The sequence below is a fragment of the Trichomycterus rosablanca genome, chromosome 2 (genome assembly GCF_030014385.1).
Source record: "Trichomycterus rosablanca isolate fTriRos1 chromosome 2, fTriRos1.hap1, whole genome shotgun sequence".
Lineage (NCBI taxonomy): Eukaryota > Metazoa > Chordata > Actinopteri > Siluriformes > Trichomycteridae > Trichomycterus > Trichomycterus rosablanca.
In genome coordinates, this window is record NC_085989.1 from 25,363,107 (window position 1) to 25,384,510 (window position 21,404).

General features: G+C 38.5%; 1 protein-coding gene across 1 annotated transcript in view; it reads left to right on the plus strand.

Moving 5' to 3' along the window:
* Positions 1-21,404, plus strand: part of angpt1 (angiopoietin 1) — an 86,598-nt gene that overhangs the window by 34,616 nt on the left and 30,578 nt on the right. The window contains exons 2-5 of the mRNA XM_062990467.1: positions 6,389-6,544; positions 6,975-7,096; positions 8,208-8,440; positions 19,066-19,193. Coding sequence (XP_062846537.1) covers positions 6,389-6,544; positions 6,975-7,096; positions 8,208-8,440; positions 19,066-19,193 — 639 coding nt within the window. The remainder of the gene's footprint in view (positions 1-6,388; positions 6,545-6,974; positions 7,097-8,207; positions 8,441-19,065; positions 19,194-21,404) is intronic.

Below are 21,404 nucleotides of genomic sequence, written 5' to 3' on the forward strand. Positions count from 1 at the left end.
TTAATCATAAGCGATTATAGGTGAAGATTAGTTTAGTTTTTTTTCAGTCAGATAGGTGCTTTACAATGACACTTTCAACAACAGAGGCATTGAAACCCACATCTTGATTAGACTAGAGATGGGTGAAGTTTTGACCCTGCTGCTGTGCTGAGTTAAGAACATGCTCAGCTGCTGTGCCCACACTGTCCAAGTTCTCTTTAAACTGCACTTTAAAGCATTCTCTGCTCCTAATTATGATACTCACTACATCTGGGATTCAGCTCAAGTCCGAGTCCTCTGGCTCCTTGATTTTTTGTGGCTGTTTGTTAGTTAGTCCTGTTCAGCAGGTCACTGGTGTTTTTGCTATTCTTTTGGTTCTGTTTTCCGGTAGGCCCACCATTAAAAGTGATGGCGCTCCTGTGTGTAACTGTCACTAGTGTCTTTACTTTGGTCCATGGTTGGCTTGTCTGCTTTATTTATTTGACTGCTGATTTGCTGTGTCCCCCTGTCTGGTTCTCTGATGAGCGTTTAAGTTGCAATTCACTGGTGGATTGAGTAGCTAGCGGGGATGCATTTAAGCACCCGATTGTCATTTAAGCACCTTTGTCACTTGGTTTTCCTTGTTTACGTGTGGATTGCACATTTTTGCTTCAGTGGTAAGGTCACCTGTCTTTCCTGTCCTCCTGCTTCAGGCTGTGGCTTATAGTTTTTTTTTTTTTTTTTTTTTTTTTTTTTTTTAGTTTAATCACTTTATTATTTTCCTTTGTTTTGTTTTTATACCTTAATTCTCATGCTGTTGTGTTCCTCCCCTTTTTTACATTTTACATTTTCAGCATTTAGCAGACGCTTTTATCCAAAGCGACTTACACAGTGAGAGGAACACAATGAGGACCCAACAGTGGCAACTTGGTGGTGGCGGGGCTTGAACCGGCAACCTTCTGTTTACTAGTCCTGTACCTTAACCACTGAGCTATCACTGGCCCAATCACTTTAATATCCTATCATGTGCCTCAGGTGTTCACCATCCCATATTTAACTGCTTCTGTATTTGGTAAAAATATATTAAAACAAGGTCTAAATAAACCTAGGTCAGTAGGTCTAAACTGATATCAGAAAGCACATTTAAACTAGATCACTTAGAAAAATAAATCGTCAGACTGTAGCAGTTTACCATGTAAAATCTGAAGTTTGTAATGTTAGTAACAATTCCCAGTTCATTCATCTTTTTTTTTTCTTTAAATAAGTGCTTTGAACGTATTATGGTCATGAACTTTAAGTATGATGTGCATTAGCTCCGTTTTTTAAATAAATCATCAACTTTGGCCAATTGTTAAAAATGATTTCAAGTTTCTCTGAGAGAATTTGTGGCAATTTAGTGGGTACAGCACTTTAAAAGTCAGTCACTGATTGTAAGCCAGGCTTTCTTATCCAATATCAATGTTCCAATTAATCTCAAAAGTGTTAAATAACAGGGTTCTACACAGGTCACTGGAGTTCCTCCACACCAAACTCATTAAATCATTGTTTTCTGAGAAGTTGCTTTGTTCACAGGGGGCACGGACATGCTGAAACGTAAGTGCTGTCCCCAAACGGTTTCTATTAAGTTAAAACAGGTCATTTATTTCTATAGACACACTTTTTTCACACTTGGAATGATCATGCAAATTGGCTCAGTAGCACATTCTCCCTTCATATACCTCCCCCACATAGACTTAATTTATTTTATTTGGACTTCCAAAAAGCTGACACATTCGCTGTTTCTCGCTGTGTTTTGCAAAGTCCTACAGATGGTTGTTTGCTCTGCCATTTGCATAGTTTCCATGTTTAATTTTCTGTTTCATGTTATACTACATTTATTTACTATGCTTTCCTGCTTTTACTTGTGTTCCAATTGTAAATCTGCCTGTAATAACCCTTTTGGTGTGTTTTGAAACACTTTGATTGATTGATTGGTTGGAACTACCTGTAGTATAACACTTGCTATTCCATTACATGGGGTTCGAAAGTTCAAATGTAGTAAATGTGCTATCACCATACCTGTATCACTTTGCTGACTACCTCATGCTAAGTAATAGTAAAGATCTGAGTATGGAAAATTTCAGACCTGTCATTGCCCTTAAGACAACGTTTTGGAAGCCTGACACACAATTATATTCATGCCACAGATGAAGTGATGCTCTTTTTATACAATGTGTGCCCTTCAGCACATCCTTTATTCTCTTATCTGCAGAATGACCACAAAGGTAGGATTGCCATATGAAAAAATAGATAGCCTTTATTTGCAAATGTATGAAATAAAAAGAAAAACTCTTACTATGGGAATGTGAATCATTTTTTAATCTCACATAATCTGAAGTGTCCACCAGTTGTAGTCTTTTGTAAAGCCTAATTAGCAAGGCTAATTTAGAAACAAGTGTTTTTCAACACTTTGGTTAGAAATGACAAATGTACAAAGTACAAATGTGTTTCCATTAGCATACTTCCTTCAAATTCCCCTGCATAAACTTCATTTCTTTTGTTTGGACACCTCACACATTTCGATGTATTCCTTTTTTTCGGCTGTTTTTTTTAACAAGTTGCCTAGGTTCTATGTTTAATGATCTGGTTAAATATGTACACCGATAAGGCATAACATTATGACCACCTCCTTGTTTCTACACTCTCTCTCCATTTTATCAGCTCCACTTACCATATAGAAGCACTCTGTACTTCAGTGACAATAACATGGTGGTGGTGTGTTAGTGTGTGTTGTGCTGGTATGAGTGGATCAGACGCAGCAATGCTGCTGGAGTTTTTAAACTTTTAAACAGTCCACCAACAAAAAATACCCAGCCAACAGTGCCCCATGGGCAGCGTCCTGTATCCACTGAATCCAACTCAAACAGCAGCAATAGATGAGCGATCGTCTCTGACTTTACATCTACAAGGTGGACCAACTAGGTAGGAGTGTCTAATAGAGTGGACAAAAGCGCCAGCAGCGCTGCTGTGTCTGATCCACTCATACCAGCACAACACACACTAACACACCACCACCATGTCAGTGTAACTGCAGTGCTGAATGATCTACCACCTAAATAATACCTGCTCTGTGGTGGTCCTGTGGGGGTCCTGACTATTAAAGAACAGGGTGAAAGCAGGCTAAAAAAGTATATAGAGAAAGAGATGAACTACAGTCAGTTATTGTAGAATTACAAAGTGCTTCTATATGGTAAGTGGAGCTAATAAAATGGACAGTGTGTGTAAAAACAAGGAGGTGGTTTTAATGTTATGGCTGATCAGTGTACGTATATAACCTGTATCTACTGATTCTTAAATTGCATTATTAGTTTGTGTAAATCATGTTTGTCTGTGCTCTTGATTTTTTTAACAATTGAAACCATTAGGACAGCCTTTTTGCACACACACACACACACACGCACGCACGCACGCACACGCACACGCACACGCACACGCACACACACACACACACTACTGCCTTTAACTCCACCAAAAACCCCCACAAGACATGAATCATACATTGATTTAAACATGAAAGGAACTTGGAAAGTCTAAAGTCATATCCTACTCTGCAGGTCTGCAAAGCCCAATGATATCTTTCTTCTGTGAAATTTTTAGAGATTACTAATGCAGTCAGGGGATCATTATAGCCTGGTGAATTCATGGAAATATGGAGTGGGTTGTCATGAGGTGTAAACATTTCACTGGTGATGTGCATACCCAGTTACATATTGACACTGTAATTGGATGCCAAAATGTTAATAATTACAACCTTCAATACAAAAGGGTTTGTCTGTAGATACTGACCAGTAAGCATGTCTTCAGTGGTACATAAGGGTATGTCTTTTTATTTATATACAAACATTGAATACATCCTGTTAGGTTAGCTTACATTAACTAGCTGTCTAGTCTATGACAATAATAAATGACAATCTGACTTAAAATGATTTTCGTTCCACTGACTTGCCACCTGTAACATACGTAGATAAAGTATCTTCAGTAACTCTAAGCTCTCCAGGCCTTAAGCTAGAAAAACAGCCACTCTTGTAATGCCTTGCTACAGTGCTTAACAGTTTGTAGTTTTTGGTCTTCTCTGTGGTGGGTGACCTTCCATTAACAACTTTCAGTGTTTGTTTTTCAGTAAACACAAAGATTTCTACAGTTCTTTAACTATAATCCCTTATTTTCCCCTTTTACACTGCACACTGTAGTTTTGGTGTGATCTTTTCTACTTTTGGCAAAATTTTAACTCCCTGATGCTCATTGGTAGCTGATTATTTCTGTGTTACCTCAAAGCTGATGGAAGTCTTCAAACTAGTCTGGAGGTTTGTTTCACAGAAGTAGCCTTTGTGTTCATAAACTTTGTTCTGGCCTTGTCATCTCTTAAGCCAGAAGATTAGGATGAAAGTAGAGCTTTGAAGATAAACTCCTGACTTGTACTATATCTCAACATCTCAATTTCTTCCTTCCTTAACAAATGACCTTACATCTGCTTCCACCTACATCTTCAGCCTTTCAGGCATGTACTGTGCTTCGTGTATTCGTGCTTGGGTTTCAGCTGGTACTAAAGTGAATCATTCTTATTCAGTGCAGAATGGGGAACCATACTGTAGATAAGGTGCTTCTTTGAAACTGTTGATTAAAGAAAGGGTGTGTGGGTTGTAGTGGCCTGGCCTACAGTCTCACTTTTAAGAGGTTATGATAGGGACCATTGCCTTTATGTCCTTGTGCTCTGTTGGTGTCCTTTTACATTTTATTGGTCTGTTAAAGTTTGTAAAACACTCTCTCTGGTCTGAGTAAAAATATGTAAAAGATTTTATAGCTGATTTTCTAGGAATTTTTGTTATCAGGTTTCTTTTCCTAAGTCCCCTTTTCAGCTACTTATATACCTTTTGTTTAAAACACACTATGATGTGTATATTAGTTCTGACAACGGCTGAGCATTACTATGATCTGGTAAAGTAATTTATATTATTATTGTTTCTATGTTTAATGAAATTTAAATTAAGAATCTTAAATTTTTACAAGGAAAACTAAATAAGGGTCAATGACCATTCATGCATTTAGAGAATCCCCTACAATTCTTTACAATGACTTAATTAATGTAGGGCATATTGTGCATGATTGTACAATACATCATTAATAGAAATTAATTTTGCTTAACTTAATAATACAGTAAGGATTGTAACCCACTACTGCTCAGATTGGCTGGTTGGGTGTCTACATACAGACATGATTAGCTATGTTTGAGCAGGGTGGTCCAGTGTGTGTTACTGTACTGAACGCACTGATGCCGGAGAAGCTGGACCCACCATGACCCAGACCCAGACCAAGCAGTGGTAAAACATGATAATGATGATGATAAAATACAAAGTATAACAGTACATCATATATATACACTGATCAGCCATAACATTAAAACCACCTCCTTGTTCATTTTATAAACTCCACTTACTGACTAGTCCATCTATTTCTCTACATACTTTGTTAACCTGCTTTCACCCTGTTCTTCAATGGCCAGGACCCCCACAGGACCACCACAGAGCAGGTATTAGGTATTGCAGTGACAATGACATGGTGGTGGTGTGGTAGTGTGTGAGTGGATCAGACACAGCAGCGCTGCTGGAGTTTTTAAATTCTGTGTCCACTCACTCTATTAAACACTCCTGCCTAGTTGGTCCACCTTGTAGATGTAAAGTCAGAGGCAATCGTTCATCTATTGCTGCCCACGGGGCGTTGTTGGCTGGATATTTTTGGTTGGTGGACTATTTTCAGTCCAGTAGTGACAGTGAGGTGTTTAAAAACTCCAGCAGTGCTGCTGTGTGTTATCCACTCATACCAGCACAACACACACTAACACATCACCACCATGTCAATGTCACTGCAGTGCTGAGAATGATCCACCACCTAAATAATACCTACTCTGTGGTGGTCCTGTGGGGGTCCTGACCATTGAAAAACAGGGTGAAAGCAGGCTAAAAAAGTATGTGGAGCTGATAAAATGAACAGTGAGTGTAGAAACAAGGAGGTGGTTTTAATGTTATGGCTGATCAGTGTATATACACTATATAACCAAATATATGTAGACACCTGATGAACTTGTTGATTGTCCTATTCCAAAAGCATGGGTCTTGATATGAAGTTGCCCTTCTCACACATCACACCCCCTTTATGAGTGTTACAGCATCCACTTTTGAATTGATGAATCTTGTGTAACGAGTAACTACCTGTCCTGTCATGAATGTAACCAAAGTGTGAAAAACATGACATTAAAATCCTAATAAATAAATAGCAACAGTTGTGGCTAAAACTCTTGAACTTACTTACTTTTAGCCATAACATGTATTTACATACATTTTTAATACAACTACTCATTTTGATTTGTTGATTCACATATTTTTATTTGCCACAGATTGAGAACTCCATAAAAGAGAGCATGAAAGCAGAGATGGCCCAGTTATATCACAGTGCAGTCCATAATCGCACTGCAGCCATGCTGGAAATGGGAACCAACCTTTTGTCCCAGACAGCCGAACAGACCCGCAAGCTGACTGATGTCGAGACGCAGGTATCTTATTTTCCCAGGATCCATCCAACTCTGCACTTGCTACATCCCACATTACAATTACTTTTAATTCTCTGCATGATCACTGTTAAAGGCCAAGCAAAACATGCATTCCACTTGACATATCTGTTTTCCCTTTAGCCGCAGTGCAGAGTTGTGTTCTCATAACTTTTGATGTCTTATGTGTATCTGAATGAGACACACAGGAATATAACATGGCTTGGTTTTGCAGTTTTGTAAGATGAGGGGTCAGCTTGCGGTAATCACTGATCGTAAACACTGCTGCACGGCCAAGGAACACAGCAGTTCATGTTTATTACCTCTTTGAGGTGCTGCATATTTAATGCTGCAATATTTGCATTTAGTGGGGCTATAATATTATATTGCTGTCTTCTTAATGCGGCCGCACTGTGTTTTTGTGTCCTGGATTTAGGTCTTGAATCAGACGTCTAGACTGGAGATTCAGCTGCTGGAGAATTCACTATCCACCAACAAGCTGGAGAAGCAGCTAATGGTGCAGACCAATGAGATCAGCAAGCTCCATGACAAGAATGGGTAAGCATAACTGCATATTACCAATCACATGATGTAATTGCTTACAAAGGTACAGTATTTTCTAAGCATGAAAATGCAATTATTACTGCTATATTATACGTCAGTGTTGTGACCAATCATTGGTATAATGAAGGGGAACAAATATTCAACCACTTGGCTTGAACCTAGGATTGAAACTGTATCTTCAGACCAATCTACCAGCGGCTCCACCGCACTGTCTTTTATATTTATTTAAAAAATTGTACATGAACAACAAAAACTGTGAATTTAGAACTTAGTTTTGGCAGATGTTTGTCTGTTCCCTAATACTAAGTATAAAAGCGGATGCAGACTTCACATCCAAAAAATACACAATTCTCTGTTGCTCAATACAACATTTAATCCATAACAACACTATCAATTTTCAAACAGTAACATGCTTTTATAATGTGCAATGCAATGTGATCTGCCAATAGATGAAAGATGTTGCCTGCTTTGGCTTTAAAAAGCATTGATTTTGAAGTCATCTTTTTTCTAGATGGATTATTCCACACTTAATAATGTTTTAATCATACAGTGGTTAAATAGAATGATGTTTAGGGACCCATCCATCATTGTCAGTGTGTATCATATATCACAACTCATTTCCAGATCAAAATACCTACAAAAATGTAATTTCTCATTAATATTATTAAACAGACATCTAGATATTTTTATTAAGTTTCTGTTTGGGTGGGGTTTTTTGTATTTTGTCAAACACCATGTACCATTCTTTGTTCATGTATTATTCCCTGTTAAACATTATAGGTGAACTACATAGAACTTTTGCCCTATAAATATGTTAGCATATCTAGTTTTTGCACAAAAAAGCACCCTTACTAGATTTCGTCATGCCATGGATTAGTCCCAAAAGTATATGAGAAAATATATATGAGTCTTTGCCAATGCTATAGTCATGGATACAGTGGAAATTTATATAAATATTGACATATCTATTCTCGGCATGCTAAATCATTTTTTTCATCTGTGGCTTGTGACTAACAAGGCAAAACAAACATAAAAGCCTGAACTGATTGTTACTGCTTTACGGTTTTCTCTCTGTCCTTCCATCTTTTCTTTTGTTGTCTGTCAGGTTTCTGGAAGTAAAGATGCAGGAAATGGAGGCAAGGCACAGAGAGGAGCTGGAGGTCCTCAGGGAGGAAAAGAGCAATCTTCAGACGCTGGTAATCAGGCAGAGTGGCGTGATTCGGGAGCTAGAGGCTCAGCTGGGCAAAGCCACGGGTAACGGCACAATGCTGCAGAGACAGCAGCAGGACCTGATGGACACTGTCCACAGCCTTCTTAATCTCTGCTCCAAGGATGGAGGTATGTTAAAGTTGTACAGATCAGCACTTAGTATGGATCTTTTTTTTTACGGATCAAACACAACAATAGCTTTACAATTTTAGGCTGACCCCAGAAATACAATACCCATAAATGAAATCATTTTAATAATATTAATTTTTATATAATTTCAGCTACAGCCAAGCACACTGCTGCAGTGAAATGAAATTGCATTTTAAAAGCAATTACGTCTTGTTTAAATATCAATATAAGAGTAAAGTAGCATGCTATATACCTATTACAATGTCAAAAAGGGCACTCCACTGAAACGGCTCTGCTGTCTGTGACAGAAGCCTTAAAATCTGCCAAAGCTGCAGGGCAGTCCTCAGTCCTCATTCTACTGGACCTCTCAGCTGCTTTCGATACGGTCAATCATGACCTTCTGCTCACTATACTCTCAAACACGGGCATCTCAAACAAACCACTCTCATGGCTTAATTCATATCTCACTGGGCGTTCCTTCAAGGTGTCATGGTTAGGACAACTGTCCTCAGCCCACTCACTATCCACTGGAGTCCCCCAGGGCTCAGTACTGGGACCCCTTCTCTTCTCCATTTACACCACCTCTCTGGGTCAGATTATCCGCTCACATGGTTTCTCTTACCATTGCTATGCTGATGACACACAGCTCTATCTATCATTCCCGCCTGACGACTCCTCAATCTCGGCGCGGATATCACACTGCCTCTCAGACATATCCTCCTGGATGAAGGAACACCACCTTCAACTGAATCGATCTAAGACTGAACTGCTGATTCTTCCGGCAAAACAAACCGTACAGCACAGCCTCAGCATAACCATCAACTCGCTTTCACTCTCTCCAATAAAGGTTGCTAGGAACCTAGGAGTCATGATTGACGATCAGCTGTCCTTTACAAACCATGTTGCCTCAGTGACTCGGTCCTGCCGCTTTGCACTATACAATATCAGAAAGATCCGTCCGTTCCTAACGCAGTATGCCACCCAGCTCTTGGTCCAAGCTGTGGTCATCTCCCGCCTTGACTACTGCAATGCGCTGCTAACGGGCCTCCCGGCCTGTACCATAAAGCCACTACAGATGGTACAAAATGCAGCAGCTCGCTTGGTATTCAACCAACCAAAACGAGCACATGTTACTCCACTACTCATTGAGCTCCACTGGCTTCCGGTTGCTGCTCGCATCCAGTTCAAAGCTCTTACAAGCGCCTATAAGGTGATAACGGGACAGGCACCCACTTACATGAACTCACTGCTAAAGGCTTACGTTACCCTCCGTCCGCTGCGCTCCTCCACAGAACGCCGTCTAGCTTTGCCGAAAGTACACACAAAGCAATCCAGGCTGTTCTCATACATAGTCCCCCGATGGTGGAACAAGCTTCCAGCCACTACCAGAGCAGGGGCGTCCCTCGCTACGGTAAAGAAACTCCTGAAGACCGAGCTCTTCAAGGAACACCTTCTCTCCTAACACCTCTAACACACTAACACCTCTAACCTCATTCTCATTCCCTCTCCTCCACTCTTCCTCCTCTAGTTCTTCTTCCTCTTTGTCTATGCCACCTTTCTGGCCTGGTAATCTAGCAAATCATTTCGTTTATTTATTTTTTCTTTTCTTATTTTTATATTATTTATGCTGTTTTTAGAGATGTACTCCATTTATTGTAAGTCGCTTTGGACAAAAGCGTCGGCTAAATGTAAATGTAATGTAATGTAATGTAAAATAGAAAACATATAACAGTTTACACTAATAAGCAGTTTGTGCATACACAGTGCTGTTTCTTACTACTTCTTTTTGTTTTCTGCCACTGCCCTACCTAATAATGAAGGTCGTTTGATGCAAAAAAAAGAACAAAAAAACTGCTCTAGGTTCAGGCCAGTTACTCACTCTCACAAGACACACACACACACACACACACACACACACACACACACACACACAGATATACTATACACATACACACCGATCAGCCATAACATTAAAACCACCTCCTTGTTTATACACCCACTGTCCATTTTATCAGCTCCACTTACCATATAGAAGCACTTTGTAGTTCTACAATTACTGACTGTAGTCCATCTGTTTCGCTACATACCTTTTTTTTAGCCTGCTTTTACCCTGTTCTTTAATGGTTAGGACCCCCACAGGACCATCACTGAGCAGGTATTATTTAGGTGGTCAGTGGAGCTGATAAAATGGACAGTGAGTGTAGAAACAAGGAGGTGCTCATAATGTTATGCCTGATCGGTGTATAGTGTATCAGTTAATCTAGTGAATTTTTGGCAAATATGAGATGAACCTTTGTGTTTATTTTGGTCAGTATTGGTATGTGCCTTTTTTATTGTGAAATCTGGTCAATTGACCTCATTTACAAACCCCATATTAATATAATATAATTAGTAACATATGGGCAGCACAGTGGTTCAGTTGGTAGCGCATTAGCCTCAAAGCATAGTCCAGTAATTTTTTTTCTAGTAAACACTTACTATCCAGTTTATGCACTTTTAATGCTCACATTTTATACTCACCTTAGAATACACTAAACATATGTTTTACTTATTATTAATGAGACCCAAACATATTTCCCTTTATGGCTAAATAACATAGTAAGTATTGTGTATTTATGAATTATTCTAAAAATCAAGTATAAAAAATAGCTTACCAATTTGTACTCAACTAAAACTAAACATGAATCTAATATTCACTTTTTTTAAAGAATTGCATAAGGATCAGATAAGAAAAAACACTGACTAAATGAACTTGTGTTCTAGTTAAAAATCATATAAAAATAAAATAAACAAACACTAACTGACTCTAGGTCATTAAACAGAAGTTGCTTGGGACACTGCTGTGTTATAACGGATGGAGCTTATCACGCTTGAGCACATGGCCTGTGCTTCAACAGTCGACTAAAATGTCAAACAGGCTCAGTTTGAGTTACAGGCTGAGCCTCCATAATGTCTGCCCACCACAGAGGTCTGAGTCTAGCCCTACACGCTGGTCCTACAGCAAAAGCAGTTCATGCTGTGAGCTCATTACCCCCTTTCCTCCACTGTGACCCCAGCTTGCCCTTTTGCCCTTGAGTCTGCCCCACAGCGCTATGGTCACAGAAAATTTAACCTGGATGTCTGTGCTGGGACTGGCTGAAGCACCAAGAAACTTCAGACCTCTGGGTACAACCTCTACTTTCTGCTGGGAGAGCGCACTGAGCAAGTCTACTTCCTGTTGCTCTTTCTGTCATTAGCATGTTGAGTGGACACCCAATTGTCTGCATTTTTGTGAATGCAGGTTTTAAAGAGGACTGCATGACTGCCCAAAGCTTATTGTAACTGTAACGTGGTGAAGGGGCAGATGAATAGATAGTGTGTTTCATTTAAAACTTCACTTCCCTATGTTTAAAGTGCTTAATCAAACGTTACTAGCCATACCTGGAAGCAATGCTTTAAAAATGTACTTGGGACTCATCTCTGGCCTTAGTCCTTTTACTGCTTAACTTCCTCACTCCCTCTCTTGCTTTTTGTCATTAGCGCTCTTGCCAACAGTTTTAAGCATTAGTTTCCTGGAACTCAGTCGGTGAATGACAGTGAGATTCTGATTCTGTAGCAGTCACAAGTATCAACCACTACTCCTGAGTTCCCTTGTCTAGTTTCTCTGGTGAGCGTTTTGGTTGTACTTGCCGCTGGACTAGTTTTAGTCTTCTCTAGTCTTTACCATGTTGCCTGGTATTTTATATTCTTTTTTCTTCCACATTATCCCACACTTCTTTGTAAAACTGCCTTAATGTAACCACATTGGAGGGCCTTTGAATACGAATTCCATGTTAAAGGTCAATATTAGTAAATATGTGAATATGGGTTCACTGCGGTGGATTAGGAAAGAAGCACTGTCATAGAATGCCACCCTTTGACAAGTTAATTAATCAACTTTTCTGCATGTGCAGTTACTTTGATATATTTCCTCTTGGACATTTTGACTTCAAATACATCTCATGGGCCTTACATGCTAACAGAACAGTGCCGAAGTGCATAGCATGTTCAAGTAGTCTGTGCTTAGTCTAAACTACCAAACAACCCTTAAAGCCCGTCAATAAAAGCACTGTTCAATTTAAGCTTGTGGGTTTCCAATGCTGTGCCTCTGCACAAAAGCAAAAGGTCAGTGCAATTACAAGTGATGGCTGGAGTGTGCAAAGCACACTGCCATTAGACTCAGTATAGTAGAAACTGGAGTGATTAATCACGCTCCACCATCTGGCAATGTGACAGACTAACTTGACTGATTTAGTGTAATTGAGGGTTTAGCAAATGTCAGTAGAGCTCTAAACAACTGAATGCATAGTGCAAAACTAAAGTTTGGTGGATGTCTGCCTTTTTAAAATATTTGTTCTGTGCCATTTATTTTTAGTTAAAGAAATCACTATCCAATTAGATTTCACAAGTGAATAAAATGAGGTCCATCTCCATCATCCAATGGGGTGAATTAAAATGCAGACTGCAACTTTGGTGCTGACTTTAGTATTGCCCCTGTGTGTAAATTTCCTTGTCTTATGAAAATTGTTTATGTAAAAAATTCTGTGGCTATAATGATTGTCATAAAGTATTTATAAGCAAAAGATAAAAGGAAGAAATTTTTGTCCATATAAAATTACACTTAAATCATTTGAGTTGGCTTTACTGTGTATATAAGATTAGGAACATTGGCATAATGTGTAATACATGCCCTGTTGCTGCTGAGTGATTTCTCTCTGCTCCCATGTGGCAATTTGGAGCTCTGTGCCACTTCAGAAGTCAACTGTTTTATCTCTGCTTGAATTAGTTAATAAGTCTTACGGGACGGCCTTTAATCTAAAGGTAATGGGGAAGGTTCAAAGGTCATATTTCACCCCACCATGACACCTCTGGTTGGATTTTTGTGCTGTGGAGTTCTTTCTTAAGGAGCAAAGACAGCTATTTCCAAAGCAGGCCAGTTAGAATTGTTTGGCATATAATAGCAGCATGTGGGGTCTACTTAAACTTCTCTTTGTTCCCAGAGTAAATCTGAAATGTGGCCCATGTGAAAGGGTGAAATAATCTGTTATTGGAAGAAGAGAAGCAAACATCTACAGTACATCTTAATCATAATACACTCATTTATAACATAGATGCCAACATTTTTTAAAAATGTTTTTGTAAATCTTGGAAGCATTTTTGTCTTGAAGGTTGCTAGATTGGGAGAAAATCAACTACAACCCCAAATCAGAAAAAGTTGGGACAGTATGGAAAATGCAAATAAAATAAAAATGCAGTGTTCCTAACATTGACTTTTATTTGATTGCAGACAGGATGAACCTGAGATATTTCATGTTTTGTCTGGTCAACTTCATTTAATTTATTAATAAACATCCATTCCTGCATTTCAGGCCTGCAGCACATTTAAAAAAAAAAGTTGGGATGGGGGCAATTTAGGGCTAGTAATGAGGTGAAAAAACTAAATAATGATGCGATTCCAAACAGGTGATGTCAACAGGTGATTGTAATCATGGTTTGGTACAAAAGCAGCATCCAGGAAAGACTGAGTCATTGATTAGCAAAGATGATCAGAGGATCTCCAGTTTGTCAACAAATGTGTGAGAAAATGATTGAAATGTTTAAAAACAATGTACCTCAAAGAAAGATTGGAAAGGATTTGCATATTTCTCCCTCTATAATGCATAATATCATGAAACCATTCAAGGAATCATGAGGAATTAAGCTGAACACTTCTGTGATGGCAGCATTAATGTAGAAAAGTACATTGAGATCTTAGAGCAACATATGCTGCCTTCAATATGCCATCTTTTTCAGGGACAATGCAAAACCACATGCTGCACACATTACAAAGGCTGCGGAAGAAGAGCGTACAGGTACTGGACTGATCTGTCAACAATAGAGAATTTTGAAATGAAAAATGTGACAACGACGACTCCGTACTGTTGCACATCTTAAGTGTTGCAGGAATGGGACAAAATAAAAGCTGAAACACTAAATCACTTGGTATCCTCAGCGCCAAAATGTCTTTAAGTGTGGTGAAAAGGAATAGCCACATTACAAAGTGGTAAATGCTTTACAGTCCCAGCTTTTTTTGGAATGTGTTGCGGACCTGAAATGCAGGAATTGATGTTTAATTATAAATGAAATGAAGATGACCAGATAAAACATGAAATATCTCTCGTTCATCCTGTCTGCAATCAAATAAAAGTCAAAGTAAAACTCAAGAAACTTTTTTTTTTTTTTTTTTTTTTTTTTTTTTTTTCGTTTTCCATGCCGGCCCAACTTTTTTTTGATTTGGGGTTGTATAATGAGTCACAGTTTTGAGTAAAATTAATGGTTCAGTTCTGGCTAGCTGACAAATCCCTTAATGCACACACAATTTTCAGTTTCTTAGTGTTATCAACACTGATGAATAGCATCGGCCATGTGTGACTAGCATGGCTGTTTTGTCATAGCTGTAAAATATATATCAGGTATGTTGTGTCTCAGTATGGCACTTTCATACATTTTTAAACAAATATGTCTAAAATGAATGTGTTAGATTTTTGGCAGTTTGATGCCTGGATAGTGATTGTTTGGCAAACAATTACCCAGTACTCCTAGTCTCTCTTCAATATTGTCAGTTTAGTTACTGGAATATTTATTACGATCCTCTGATTTGAATGACCTCCAATATATCAACTGAGCCAACTGTGAATGTCTGGCATTAACAGAATACTTGAATAAGATTTGCTCTTTTAGTCACATGGTTTACTTTGGGCTTTTTAATTCTTTATGCTTGTTTTAACTGAAGGTGTTTTGTCAGGTTTTGGAAGCGTTGCTTTTCTGAAGCCCTGATTTATAGAACTAGCTTTGCCTGTTTGTACTTTTCACACATACCCCCCACTGTACTGCAGTCCCTGTTGAACCCGTTAGATTTTTTTATATAAATAGAGAATAATGTATTAATGCATTTCTCAGTGCCAAGACACAAACCGTTTCAAAGTTCTGGTTACAATTGCTTAGTGTTAAATGAACCTTCATTTTTCCTTGGAATCCTGACTTCTGCCATCATACTATTCTCAGAAGTTAAGAAACGTCATCAGTGGATTAATGGGTTTTAATGGAAAATGCCTTTTGGGTTACAGTATACTTGGTTGTAAGTATACTTTATGTCAAGAAACTTATTATTATTATTAACCAATTAATAATATACTAAAATTTAAGCTTCAGGATTTAAAACTTACCTTGTAAAAAATAAATAAAAGTATGATTGTACATTAAACCTACGATTTACAGTTCCCAGAACAGATCATATGCTATGCGCCTCCGTGCCCTATCTGCCGGGCCAAAATAGGCCACACAGAGGGACACGATCCCTAATGTAGAGCAGCTCTTAAACAGCTGCAAGTGCATTACACCATCCGCATTACACCGTCAGGAGATACAGATGGTTCACATTGCTAGTTTCTGTAACTGGCAATCTCTGTGCCTCGTCAAGCATTTTTCACTTCAGGTGGAGAGACGTCTGTATAATCACAGCTTCTTTGCCAGACTTCTTTGCAACCTGCTTCTAATTCCTTTCTAACTCTGTGATGCTGGGTACGATACTGCCTGGTTTTTCTGCCAGCCCATATGTTGGCATTCTGTATCTTCTTTCCAGGAAACTATTTCAGCTATCTCAACAAACCCCCCTGAATAGGCAGGCTGCGTCCAGAGATGGTGTGATGGCACCTTTATAAGTGGGCCACACAAGCTGCACTGGTTGGTAGAGTGACTGCCACGCTCATTTAGTAGCCGCGGTCTGTTTTTACTACGTGTCTTCTATTCTTTTATTCACATGAAAAGTGCAAAACCACTTTTGCACTGGCCGTACGATTGTTTCCTATGGAGTGTGACAGTCTCGCTTAGCTTGCCGCTGTGCTTCCCTAAGCGGACTGCACCGCACACTTTTATCACACTGGGCTTGCGATTTTTGCTCTTGCCACGGTGCTTCAAGTTCACCTGAATTAACTTTGAACCAGTTTGCCGCTAACCTTTCAAAGTGCCTCTAATGAGATGAGCTGTTTGATATGACGTGGTAAAAGCAACTCAAGCACTACAAACAACTCTTAACGTGACTTACTGTCCTTAAACAGCGACTGAGGAATTTCATTAGTGAAAAGAACTTATGACCAGTAATAACTGTGAGAAGTTTGGTGTTCCTATGTTGTTCTTTTAGTTCATTAATCCACAATAAGCTTTTTTTTTACAATAAGCATTTTCGACTCGAGCTGCATAACACAAGTTTAAAAGTAAAAACCACCACACAGTGAGAAAAATACAGCCAAACAGATATATGTGGATGCTTTTAGAGTGGATTTGATGGTTATTTCACACAGGTAATTATGTCGTGGTGCAATTTGATGGTTTTACCACATCGTTTAAGCCAAGCAATGACCACAACAAAATTTGCGCTGAGGCTCGCGTAAATACATTTGAATAAATCATAGTAATCTAAACATTTTAATTTATGCTACTTCCTAAAGACTTTTATTTAAATTTTGAAATGTATTCAATTATAAATTTTTAGTGTTAGTTTTACTTAACTTCGCTAACCCTAACCCTGCTTCTAACATGGTGCTGTTTATATTGCCGTTGATGTTACACACATACTGTTCTGTTGCAAACACTGGTCTCATTCAGTGTATTTTCTCTGCTGCTTCAGCTGCCTCCGTTTTGTCTAACTATAAATTGGCATCAGACAGGTCTGGCTTTTTTGTTGTGTCAGACTCCACAGCGTTCAGTTCCACTCAATGAACTTGTCACTGCAGGAGATTCTTGTCACTGACACTTGGTCCTTTCAGACAGAGGCATCAATAATAGCCCGTCACATAGAGCTCTCTTTCTCCCCCCTGCCCACCGCCTTGCACCAGGGATCAAAGCTGGGCCTAAACACCATTTTGCTTAGCAGTGACATCTCTTCTCCCTAAACAGACCCAACAGTGAAAACATGGAGGTGTAAGCTGAGCTGGGTTTATTGGGGGCACCAGAGAGAAGAATAGGGAAGACATTTCAAAAACATAACTGAGATTCGGCGTGTAAATATAAACCACTTGTTATAACAGGAAATTGAAATTTATAGCTTGTATTATTTTGTCCGCAGACCTTTGCTTAGTTTCAAAATAATGGCGGGGTAATTATGTGCAGATGGAAGGAGGGCCAGCTGCTGGCTCTGTGGTATCCTCACTGGGAGCACCAGATCAGCACTTTGATTAAAGGCTTTTCACACTGGAAACATGTCATTCACTTCCACTCCCTGAAAGATCTTATCAATAAAACACCAGAGAGCTGTCCGGGAGATGTAAGATCGATGCTTTTGTTCTCTCCGTTCACTTTCAGCATGAACATTTTTAATACATATATAATAATTTTTTTTAAATGTAAAATGATGCTGTGTTTAGAATTCTCTATGTCTGAGTGTATTATTCTAACATTTAAGTGAGCTGAAGTGTACTTTGTTCTAGAGCTTTAACAATATCCACTGCCTTTGAAAAATCTCATAAATGTATACCACAGTTGTAACAAATGCTTGCTGAGGCAAGATAGAATATATAAGCTACTTTATTTGTGACCGTACACTCCAAGCAATTGAGGATTAAGGGCCTTGGTCAGGAGCTTAACAGTGGCAACTTGGTGCTGGTGGGGTTTGAACCAGTGACATTCAGATTATTAGTTTTAAATTCCAAAACAAAAAGATTTTGCAAATAATAACACGCTGCCTTGGATTCACATATCTATCAAAGAGCAAATCCTTTTATCTAAATTAACTTTTTTACTCAAATCAAATCAACACAACTGTTACTAAATACAATGCAAGCAATCGAGGGTTAAGGGCCTTGCTTAAAGGTCTAACTCGGTGGTGGTGAGGCTTGAACCAGCGGCTTTCTGATCACTAGTCCAGTACCTTAACTGCTGAGCTACCACTGTGACATTTAAGTCATTTTACTTTTTTTAAATTCAGACTGCATCTAGTAAGTATAACTATTATTGGACTTTATTAAATCTAAACAGGTCTGAAGTTAGTCTAGCAATTAGGTTATTACATGCAATAATTAAAACTCCTTATATATAAATATCTACAGTAAAGCATGCCATGACCCTGTCCTGAAAACTAGCAGCTTTACTACATAAAAAAGCAGTAAAGGGTCATCTTGTGCCTGATTATGTGCGGGGTGACTGGGTTTCTCATTGATGCTGCAAATGTGACCTCTGCTGACTGGTTAAGGTGTCTGCATAAGTTGTAGGAAACTCACGAAAAAGCATAGCGTGTCTCTCCATATGCAGTACAGCTCTCTGCGAGACTCCACCTCTGACAGTTGAAAAGAAAATGATGGAGGTAGCGTGTGATAGTGTGCTCCTTTTCTTAGTCAGGGCAGGAGTAATGCAAATAGTAAATGAATTACAAATGGGGAATTGGAAACTACTAGATTGGAAGGAAATAAAGGGAAAATGCAGAAAAGTTGAGAAACTGCTAGATACTACAAAAGTACAGGATACTGAACTATTCATGTACAATTTTCTATTTACAAAAAGTGCATGTTTTACAGTTATTTAAGTACTTTCTGCAGTGAAGTGCCTGATTAAATGTATTTCTCCTTTATTCACAGTGGTACCTAATAGAACAAAGCAAGCAGATGAAGAGAAGAAATTTCGAGACTGTGCTGATCTGTACGAGGCAGGCTTCCAAAAGAGTGGGGTATATACAATCAACATTAGTCCTCAAGAGACTAAAAAGGTGTGTTTGACTATGTGTTTTTCTGTGTGAGTTTGTGTCAAGTTTAAGAGTGTGTGTATGTGTGTACATGTGGTAATGTACATTTTCAGCGCTACAAATTCCTACAGATTCCGTTAATCATTTAATGATATTGTGCACTGTAGAGGGAGAAATATGCTAATTCCTTCCAATCTTTCTTGGAAGAACATTGTTGTTAAACATTTTTCTCTTGCATTTGTTGACACACTGGAGATCCTCTGCCTAACTTTGCTCCTCAAGGCCTTTCATGAATACTGCTTTTGTACCAATTTATGATTACAATCACCTGTTGACATCACATAATATTTTTTTTTACTTCATTATAAGCCCCAAAGTAATGTGTTGCAGGCCTAAAATGCAGGAATGGATGTGTATTAACAAAAAAATTTGTATTCTCTGTTGGGCCCTTGAGCAAGGCCCTTAACCCTATTGACTCCAGTGGTCCCCAATAACTTACTATGCCCAATACCACAGTGGCTAACAATCTGAGAGGGTAAGGTTTACCGTAGGCTTCCACTTAGGTGCATCATTTTGAGCTGCAGCTAATTTAATATTATATGGCAAATCAACACGCTATAATTATGGCATTGCTGGGGGTAGAAATCTCTTACTAATAAAGTAAATACTTTTCTGTAGTTACTTTTTTATTATTAGGTTCTGGTAAGGCATTCCACAGTGCATGTGCAAGGAAAATCTGTCAAGCCATGAATTCAATTTTGCAGAAAAAGCACTGAGCGTGAAAGAACTAACAAACCATAAAGTACAGAGGGGAATATACAACTTCACTAAATCACAAAGATTGTCCCGGGCTGTGCCATGAACCAGTTTATTTCAAAGCAAGGCTTGGAAAGTCAGGAGATCTGTACAGCTTTGCATGGATAAGATCATACGTTTGTGAGGTGAGAGAGAACTCCATCTCACATTATTCAATGCATATATTATAGCTATATTTAAACAGAAAATGCACTGCTTTGCAGGTTTTTTTTTAGAAGAATTTTTTTCTATTATTAAATATAAGGCTTATTAAAGCCAGTGTGAGCTACACTGTCCCACAGAGGAATGAGCAATGTCCAGAATGCTTTTTGCTGGGTCACAGTAGTAAAGCAGGTGCTCCACACCACCAATGAGTGCAGCCAGAGGATAAAAAGGTCATTTAGTAGTGCTACCAGAATAGTCTGAAATATGTATTTTATTTATTTATACCAGTGGGTCAAATTTAATCATGAAAGCCTTTTAGCTCTGTTCACAAAATAGGGTTCTGTTTACAGAACCAAGAGTTCTTGTGCTTGGAGTAAAAATAGAATAGATTTGGAGGTCCTGGGAGACTAGATATGTTTCCTTATTTTTAACTACACATTATAAGCTCAGGACAGAATCAGTGGGGCCATTCTGATAAGAACCACTTTATATGCATTAGGCACCACTTTTATTGTACGTTAAATGTTTTGAAAGGTGTTTGGTAGGAAAGTTTAAGTTTCCTTTGAGTAAGTTTTAATAACAAAAGCAAAGGAGTTAATTGCCTTTAAAAACGTTATTATGGGGATATGGTACAGGAATGGTGGGAGCTAGAGTCACAACATTTGCTTATCTGGAAGTGTTTTAATAGCATGAATAACATCTGTAAAATGATCTACGTTAAAAAAATTTGTAAATTTGGTTAGAAATTGTGGTATAAAATACATGCTTGTCGCATGGCATTGCATAATCTTTGGTTTACAGAAAGTGTGGTTACAGGAGACAATAAGACTTTCAGCAGAAAACTTCTATCAACCACTACTGACGTTAGAATGGACTCTCCACCACCTTAATCAAAACACAGAATATCTTTTATGAGAATGGTGTTTCATCATTCTGTTAAATTTCACAGACTAGTGGAATATATGCCAAAACACATTGAAGCTGTTTGGGTGGCCGGTGTTGGACAACATCCTACAAGGAGAATTTATGTTTTGTTTTGGTCTTTTAAAATGATTTAATTAATTTGTCCCATTAGTATGTATTGGTATGAATATCAGCATGTGTTCACTGGTATCATTTCAACACAGATTCAGTCTGTAGTACTTGAGTAATTGGTCTCTGAGTGGTCTGTGTGTATTCAGCTGGATGATTGTAAGATTAACAGATCTCTACCTCACCACAAATGAGCAGCAGTAACTGATTTTGCTCTTATTGGTTTATGTTGAGCAACACAGA